The sequence below is a fragment of the Colobus angolensis genome, unplaced genomic scaffold (assembly GCF_000951035.1).
Source record: "Colobus angolensis palliatus isolate OR3802 unplaced genomic scaffold, Cang.pa_1.0 Scaffold4, whole genome shotgun sequence".
Taxonomy (NCBI): domain Eukaryota; kingdom Metazoa; phylum Chordata; class Mammalia; order Primates; family Cercopithecidae; genus Colobus; species Colobus angolensis.
In genome coordinates this window covers 11,484,482-11,493,362 of record NW_012117376.1, presented here as the reverse complement: position 1 = coordinate 11,493,362, position 8,881 = coordinate 11,484,482, and the positions used below count along the sequence as shown (strand labels likewise).

At 44.1% G+C, this 8,881-nt stretch overlaps 1 protein-coding gene across 4 annotated transcripts in view; it reads left to right on the top strand.

The window, feature by feature from the left end:
- PTPRU (protein tyrosine phosphatase, receptor type, U) overlaps nucleotides 1-8,881 on the top strand; it is a 77,514-nt gene that overhangs the window by 4,993 nt on the left and 63,640 nt on the right. For all 4 annotated transcript variants that reach the window (XM_011955497.1, XM_011955496.1, XM_011955494.1 and 1 more), the window contains exon 6: nucleotides 458-751. In XM_011955497.1, coding sequence (XP_011810887.1) covers nucleotides 458-751 — 294 coding nt within the window. The remainder of the gene's footprint in view (nucleotides 1-457; nucleotides 752-8,881) is intronic.

The window sequence follows — 8,881 nt, the reverse complement described above, 5'->3', positions numbered from 1 at the left end:
AGGGTGTCGCGGGGGCGCGATCTGAAGGTGGGCCTGTGTAGATGGCAGTGGTCCAACCGGGATGAGATCTGATCTAGGGGTCGGGGCTGGCGTCGAGGGGGACGGACAGGGTCAAGGTGAGAGCCTAGAGGGGTTGGGGTCTGGCTGTGTGACCACTGTGTTGATCCTAGCTGGCCTGCGGTCAGCTCCAGGAGGCGAGGATTTGGGGGATTAGGAGGGGCCTGAGAGAGGGGTTGTGGGCTGATGGGCGAGGGCGGGGTCAGCCTTTGGAGCCGGGTGCCCCTTAGGGCCTGGGGATTTAGTGGGGGTAGGAGAGCAGGTCTGGTTGAGGGCTTAGTAGCAGCGTGAGAGGCCCTGGGAGGACGAGGAGGGATTTGGGTGTAGTGGGACGCAGAGTTGGGTGCTGGCGTCTCACAGCAGCATCGGTCCGCCCCGCCTCTCCCCCATCTCCCCGCAGAGCCCCCCACTCCCATCGCGCCCCCACAGCTGCTGCGTGCTGGTCCCACCTACCTCATCATCCAGCTCAACACCAACTCCATTATTGGCGACGGGCCGATCGTGCGCAAGGAGATTGAGTACCGCATGGCGCGCGGGCCCTGGGCCGAAGTGCATGCCGTCAGCCTGCAGACCTACAAGCTGTGGCACCTCGACCCCGACACAGAGTATGAGATCAGCGTGCTGCTCACGCGTCCTGGAGACGGCGGCACTGGCCGCCCCGGGCCACCCCTCATCAGCCGCACCAAATGCGCAGGTGGGTGCAGCCGCTACTCCTGACCTCAGTCCCTGGTGTGGGACACCTGGGTATGGGCCCAGGGCTATGGAGGGGCGCATTCAAGAGGTAGCGTGGCCTGGATCTGTGCTTGTAAACCTTTCTAAAACATTGCGATTTTTCCTTAACCCTTGTTTTGTCAAAGATGATGATAGCTAATACTTTACTTTGTGTCAGGCACTTAAACATATCTGTGTGTAGACACACACACAAGCCCATATTTATAGATTTAAAACTTATAACAACACCACGATGTAGGTGCTCTTGTCATACCCATTTTACAGATGTGACTGAGGTACAGAGATGTTAAGTGACTGGCCCAAGAGCACACAACTATTAAGTGGCAGAGATGGGATTGGAACTCTTGACTGGCTGGCTACAGAATCTGTGTTCTTCTTTCTACATCTAGATAAAATAAGCAACTAAACGCCATCAAATACAAGTGTGTTATATATTCTAGCTGGTTTCTCTTGTCTGGGCATTGAGCCTGAGGTCTGCTCTTCCTTGTTAAAAAGGGCAAAGCAGCTGTTGGAGGATGGTACACCTGTGCCAGATGAGGGTCTTTTTTGTTTAATCAGAAGAAAAATTGAGAACACAACAGGTTTTTCTTTTTGTGACTTTAGTGTTGTTGTTACTATTATTATTTTTCCTTTTGAGACAAAGTTTTGCTCTGTCACCCAGGCTGGAGTGCAGTGACGCAATCTTGGTTCACTGCAACCTCTGCCTCCTGGGTTCAAGTGATTCTCCTGCCACAGCCTCCCAAGTAGCTAGGATTATAGGCATGTGCCATGATGTCCGGCTAATTTTTGTATTTTTATTGGAGACAGGGTTTCACCACATTGGCCAGTCTGGTCTCAAACTCCTGACCTCAGGTGATCCACCCACCTCGGCCTTCCAGAGTGCTACGATTACAGGCGTGAGCCACCGTACCTGGCCTAGTGTGTTTTTTTAATGGACTTATTGAGATAAATGTGGATTCATGTGCAGTTGTAAAAAAAATACAGAAAGATTCTCTGTGCACTTCACCCTATTTTCTGCCTTGGTAACATGCTACAAAACTATAGTATGATATTACAATCAAGATATTCACATTGATAAAAACCACAGATCTTATTCAGACTTTTCTGGTTTTGCTTATACTTGTTTGTGTGTGTGCATGTGTGTATGTCGTTCTGCACAGTTTATCACATGTGTAGGTTTGTGTATTCACCACTACAGTCAAAATACTGAATAGTTCAATCCCCTTAAGGACTCTTTTATAACCACATTCACCTCCCTTTCTTCCTCTACTCCCCAACTTTTGGGTAATCTGTCCTTCATTTCTAAAATTTTGTTGTTTCAAAAATATTATATGAATGAAATCAGAGTATATAACCTCTGGAATTGGCTTTTCTTGGGTAACAGCTTTATTGCAATATAATCCACATCTCATACAATTCAATCCTTAAAATGTACAATTCAGTGGTTTTCAGTATACAGTAGTCCCCCTGTACCTGAGGTTTCTCCTTCTATGGTTTTAGTTACCTGTGGTCAACTTGAGGCTTGAAAAGGTGAGTACTGTACAATAAGATATTTTGAGAGAGAGAGAGATCACATTTATGTAACTTTTATTATAGTGTGGTGTTGCAATTGTTCTATTTTATTATTATTGTTGTGAATCTCTTACTGTGCCTAATGTAGAAATTAAACTTTATCATAGGTGTGTATGTATAGGAAAAACATAATGTCTTGGAATGTGTCCCCTGCAGATACGGGGGTACTACTGTATTGACAGAGTTATACAACCATTAACACAATCAATTTTGGAACATTTTCATCACCTCAGAAGGAAATTTTGTACTCTTTAGCAGTCATCCCCATTTCACCTGAACACCTCTAGCCCTAGGCAACCACTAATTTCCTTTCTGTCCCTATGGATTTGCCTCTCTGTGGACGTTTCACATAAATGGAATCATAAAATATATAGTCTTTTCTGACTGGCTTCTTCCATTTATTTTATTATTTATTTATTTATTATTTTTTAAGACGGAGTCTCACTCTGTCGCCAGGCTGGAGTGCAGTGGCTTGATCTCGGCTCACTGCAACCTCCACCTCCTGGGTTAAAGGGGTTCTCCTGCCTCAGCCTCCCGAGTAGCTGAGACTACAGGCACCTGCCACCACGCCTGGCTAATTTTCGTATTTTTAGTAGAGATGGAGTTTGGCCGTGTTGGCCAGGCTGGTCTCGAATTCCTGACCTCAGGTGATCCGCCTGCCTTGGCCTCCCAAAGTGCTGGGATTACAGGCGTGAGCCACCGCACCTGACCCTTCTTCCATATAGCATGATGTTTTCAAGGTCTATCCTCATTGTAGCATGTATCAATATTCCATTCTTCTTTATTGTTTAATAATATTCCATTATATGAATATATCACAGTTTATTTGTCATTCATCAGTTGATGGAAATTGGGGTTGTTTACATTTTTTGGCTATTATGAACAGTATTGCTATATTTATGTACAGGTTTTTATATTGATGTATGTTTTCATTTTTCTTGAATATGTACCATATATATCATAAGATATCTCTGTGTTTATTCATTGAGGAACGGCTTGACTGTTTTCCAAAGCAGCTGTACCACTTTAAATTCCCACTACTAGTCTATGAGAGTTCTAGTTGCTCTGCATCCTTGTCACCACTTGTTATTATCTGTCTTATTATAAGCACTCTAGTGTATATGAAATGGTATTTCATTGTGATTTTGATTTGCATTACCCTGATGGCTAATGATATCGAGCATTTTTTCATGTGCTTATTGACCATTTTGATATCTTCTTCTTTGTAGAGATGTCTATTCAGAGTGTTAAAAATGACTGATTTTTATTTTTATTTTATTTTATTTTATTTTTTTGAGACGGAGTCACGCTCTGTCGCCCAGGATGGAGTGCAGTGGCGCGATCTCAGCTCACTGCAAGCTCCGCCTCCCGGGTTTATGCCATTCTCTTGCTTCAGCCTCCTAAGCAGCTGGGACTACAGGCGCCCGCCACCTCGCCCGGCTAGTTTTTTGTATTTTTTAGTAGACGGGGTTTCACTGTGTTAGCCAGGATGGTCTTGATTTCCTGACCTCGTGATCCGCCCGTCTCGGCCTCCCAAAGTGCTGGGATTACAGGCTTGAGCCACTGCGCCCGGTCATGACCAATTTTTAAATTGGGTTATTTGTCTCTTTATTATCGAGTTGTAATTACTTATATATTCTGAGTAGGCCCGGCACGGTGGTGGCTCAGGCCTGTAATCCCAGCACTTTGGGAGACTGAGGAGGGCAGATCACTTGAGGCCAGGAGTTCAACACCAGCCTAGTCAACATGGTAAAACTCAGTCTCTACTAAACATACAAAAATTAGCCAGGTGTGGTGCTGGGCACCTGTTGTCCCAGCTACTCAGGAGGCTGAGACACGAGAATCACTTGAACCCAGGAGGTGGAGGTTGCAGTGAGCTGAGATGGCGCCACTGCACTCCAGCCTGGGTGACAGAGACTCTGTCTCAAAAAAAAAAAAAAAAAAGTTATTTATATATTATGGACACTAGATGCTTATCAGATGTTAATGTTTGCGAATACTTTCTCCCATTCTGTGGATTATATTTTCTTTTTCTTGATAGTTTTTTTTTTAAGCACGGAAGTTTTTAATTTATCTATTTTTTTCTTTTGTTGTTTGTGCTTTTGATGTCATACCTAAGAAACCATCGCCTAATCCACAGTCATGAAGATTTACTCCTGTGTTTTTTTTCTAATAGTTTTATAGTTTCAGCTATTACATTCAGGTCTTTGATCCACTTTGAGTTAATTTTTCAAATGCGGTGTGAGGTAGGGATCCAACCTCTTTTTTTTTTTTGAGATGGAGTTTCACTCTTGTCACTCAGGCTGGAGTGCAATGGTGCAATCTCAGCTCACTGCAACCTCCACCTCCCAAGTTCAAGCGATTCTCCTCCCTCAGCCTCCTGAGTAGCTGGGATTACAGGCACACACCACCACGCCCAGCTAATTTTTGTATTTTTGGTAGAGACAGAGTTTCACCATGTTGGCCAGGCTGGTCTCGAACACCTGACCTCAGGTGATCCACCTGTTTCAGCCTCCCAAAGTGCTAGGATGATAGGCGTGCATGGCCAACTTCATTCTTTTGTATGTAGATCTTCATTACCATTTGTTGAAAAGTCTATTCTTTCCTTATTGAATTATCTTGGCACTGGGATTGATTTCTTTCATTCAGCATAGTTTCCTTCATCCAAGTTGTGTATATCATTAGTTTATTACTTCTTATTGCTTTTTATTACTTTTTATTGCATGGTGTGGAAAGGCCAGATTGTTTAACCATTCACCTGTTGAATGACATCTGGGCTGGTTCCACTTTTTCATTATTACAAGTAAAGCTTCTGTGAGCATTCACACACAGGTTTTTGCATGAACATAACTTTTCATTTTTTCTGGGATAAATGCTCAAGAGTACAATCAATGAGTCATATGGTGATTGCATGTTTAGTTTTATCAGAAACTGCCAGAGTGGCTGTGTTGTTTTATATTCTCACCAACAATGTATGAGTGATCCAGTTTTCTGCATCCTTGCCAACATTTAGTGTTGTCACTGTTTTTTATTTTGGACTTCCTGAGAGGTGTGTAGTGATAGCCCATCATGGTCTTAATTTGCATTTCTTCAGCGTCTAGTGATGTCGAACATCTTTTCTTTTTTTTTTTTTTTGAGATGGAGTCTCACTGTGTCACTCAGGCTGGAGTGCAGCAGGATGATCTCAGCTCACTGCAACCAGCAATTCTTGTGCCTCAACCTCCCAAGTAGCTGGGATTACAGGTGCATGCCACCACGCCCGGCTAATTTTTGTATTTTTAGGACAGATGGGGTTTCGGCATGTTGGCCAGGCTGGTCTTGAATTCCTGACCTCAAGTGTTCTGCCTGCCTCAGCCTCCCAAAATGCTGGGATTACAAACATGAGCCACGGCACCTGGATGAACATCTTTTCGTGTGCTGTTTGCCATCTGTATATCCTCTTTGGTGCATTGTCTGTTCATGTCTTTGAACATTTTCTGATTGGATTATTCTTTTTTCTTTTTTTGCTGTTAAGTGTTGAGAGTTTTTTGTACATTCTAGGTACCAGTCCTTTGTTAAATGTGGAGTTTGTAAGTATTTCCTCCCAGTTTGTAGCTTGTCCTTCACCCTCTTTATATGGACTTTCACAGAACTATTTTCAGTTTTGATGAGGTTCAGTTTATAAAATTTCCCTTTTATGAATTGTGATTTTGGTATCAAGTCTGAAAACTCCTTGCCTATCCCTGTTTCCCAAAGATTTTCTACTTTTTTCTTTTTTTTTTTTAATGCAGAGTTTTTCTCTTGTTGCCCAGGTTGGGGTACAATGGCATGATCTCAGCTTACTACAACTTCCGCCTCCTGGGTTCAAGCGATTCTTCTGCCTCAGCCTCCCGAGTAGCTGGGATTACAGGCATGAAGCCACGACGCCTGGCTAATTTTGTATTTTCAGTAGAGGCAGAGTTTCTCCTCATTGGTCAGGCTGGTCTTGAACTCCCGACCTTATAGGTGATCCGGCCTCCCAAAGTTCTGGGATTACAGGCATGAGCCACCGTGCCGGGCCTCCTGTTTTTTTTTCTAAAAGTGTTATAGTTTTACATTTTACGTTTAAGTTCATGATCTGTTTTGGGTAAGGTGTGAGGTTTAGGTCAGTGTTATTTGTTGCTAATCAATATTCGTGTTTTAAAAAGCCGATCTGTGAATTATCTAAAATCCAGTTTAAAGCCACACTTTGGGAACTCCTTGGGTGATAGGTCTAAAATCTGGTTTAATGTCACACTTTGGGAGACTCTTGAGTGGTGGGCCAGAGTATTTCAGTGCGAATTGCTTTCTAGCGAAGGGGTCTGGGTCAGGTTACTTAACCTTTCTGAGCTTCAGTTCCCCTGTTTTACAAAATGGGAATAATAACATTTACCATATAGGGTTAGTTTGAAGATTTATTCAACAAATGCTTATCGAGTGCCTATTGCGTGCGAGATGCTTTTGTGGTTGTTAGGGATATATGACTGTAACCAAGACAGACAAAGGCCACCAACATGTGAGTTCTTCATGGAACTCACATTTTGGCAAAAGGAGATAGATAATAGATGAGTAAACAAGTGAAGTATACAGTTGACCTTTGAACATCACAGGTTTGAATTGGGCAGGTCCACTTACAAAAATTTTTTTTCACTCACACATGCATCAAAAATACGGTATTTGTGGGCCGGGCATGGTGGGTTATACCTGTTATCGCAGTGCTTTGGGAGGCTGAGATGGGAGGAATGCTTGAGGCAAGGAGTTTGAGACCAGTCTGGACAACATAGCAAGACCCTGTCTCTACAACACAACAGCAACAATAATTAGCTGAATGTGGTGGCATGTGCCTGTAGTCACAGCTACTCAGGAGGCTGAGGCAGGAGGATTGCTAGAGCCCCGGAGATCAAGGCTGCAGTGAGCTAAGATTTCACACTGCACTCCAGCCTGGATGACAGAGCAAGATCTTATCTAGAGACAAACAAACCAACAATACAAAAAACTCCAGTGTTTCTAGGGCCTGCATATATGAAGGGCCAACTGTGGGACTTGAATATGTGTGAATTCAGTTATATGTAGGGGTCCTAGATCTAATCCGCGGCATATACCGAGGGAGGACTGTATAGCCTGTCAGATGGTAATAAGTGCCGTGAAGAAGAAAAGCAGGGAGTGGGGACTGGAGGGTTGTTATTTTTCAAAGTCTCAGGGAAGGTGACATTTGAGCAGAGATCTGAAGGAGGTGAGGGACTGAGCCATGCAGAGAGCTGGGGACTTGCTGGGGGAAGCAAGCACCAGGCCAACTGAGCAGCCAGCACAAAGGTCTGGAGGCTGGAGCATGCTTGGCACGTGCGAGGGGCATCCAGGAGACAGGTGTCACTGCATCAGTGACTGAGCGGGAGATGGCAGGAGAAGAGGCTGAAGTTGAACTGCAGATGTGGGACTTAAGAGCTGTTGTACGCAGAGAGAGCTGGGGAGCCACTGAAGGGTTTAGAGAGCAGGAGTGAGCATCATCTACTTTTGTTTAAAAGGATCCCTCTGGTCCTTTTGTGGAGAACATTCTTCAGGAGGGCAAAGGTGCCACAGTAGACCAGGAAGAAGGCTACTGCAATGATCTGCTTGAGAGGTGGTAATGGCTGGGAGCCGAGTGGAAGTGGTGGTGGTGAGGAGAAGTGGTCAGATTCTGGGTTTATTTTGAAGGCAGAGCTAACTGCATTTGCTGATGGATTGAATATGGGATGAGAGAAAGGGAAATAGAAGTCAAGGATGGCTCCAAGGCATTTTGCTAGAGCAGCAGGAACGATGGAGCTGTCGTTTCCTGCAAAGGAGCAGACTGTGATGGGAGCTGATTTGACGTGGGTGTCATAGATCAGGAGTTCTGTGTTGGAAATGTTGACTTTGAGATACCTATTGGACATTCAAGTGGAGATACCCATCAGCAGATGGATACATGAGTGTGGAGTTCAGGGAAGAGGTTCGCGCTGCAGATATAAATTTGAAAGTCATCAGTATAGAGATGGTATAGATGGCATCTAAAGCCCTGAGGTTGGATGAGATCTTTTACGCTAATGATTCTCAACTAGGGGCAATTTTGTCTCCCAGGAGACATTTGGCAGTGACTGAGGACATACCGGTTGTCACAACTGGGTGGCGGCAATGGGGTGTTACTGGCATCTAAAGGGATAGAGGCCAGGGAAGCTGTTCAACATCCTGCAATACACAGGCAGCCACTGAAAACAAATAATTATCTAGTCTAAAATGTTCATAGTGCTGAGGATGAGAATCCCAGATTTAGTCCTTAGATTTTTAGGGAATAAATGTAGATAGAAGAAAGAGGAGTTGTAAAGCCTGAACCTTGGAGCCTCCAGTGTTTTGGGTTAAATGCAGACAATTGCATGAAAATGCATTAAATGCATGTGAAGTATAGCACTTAACACACAGTAAGCACCCAGTAAATGATGGTATTTTTAATCTTTCTTTCTTTTTTTTTGAGACGAAGTCTCGCTCTGTCGCCCAGGCTGGAGTGCAGTGG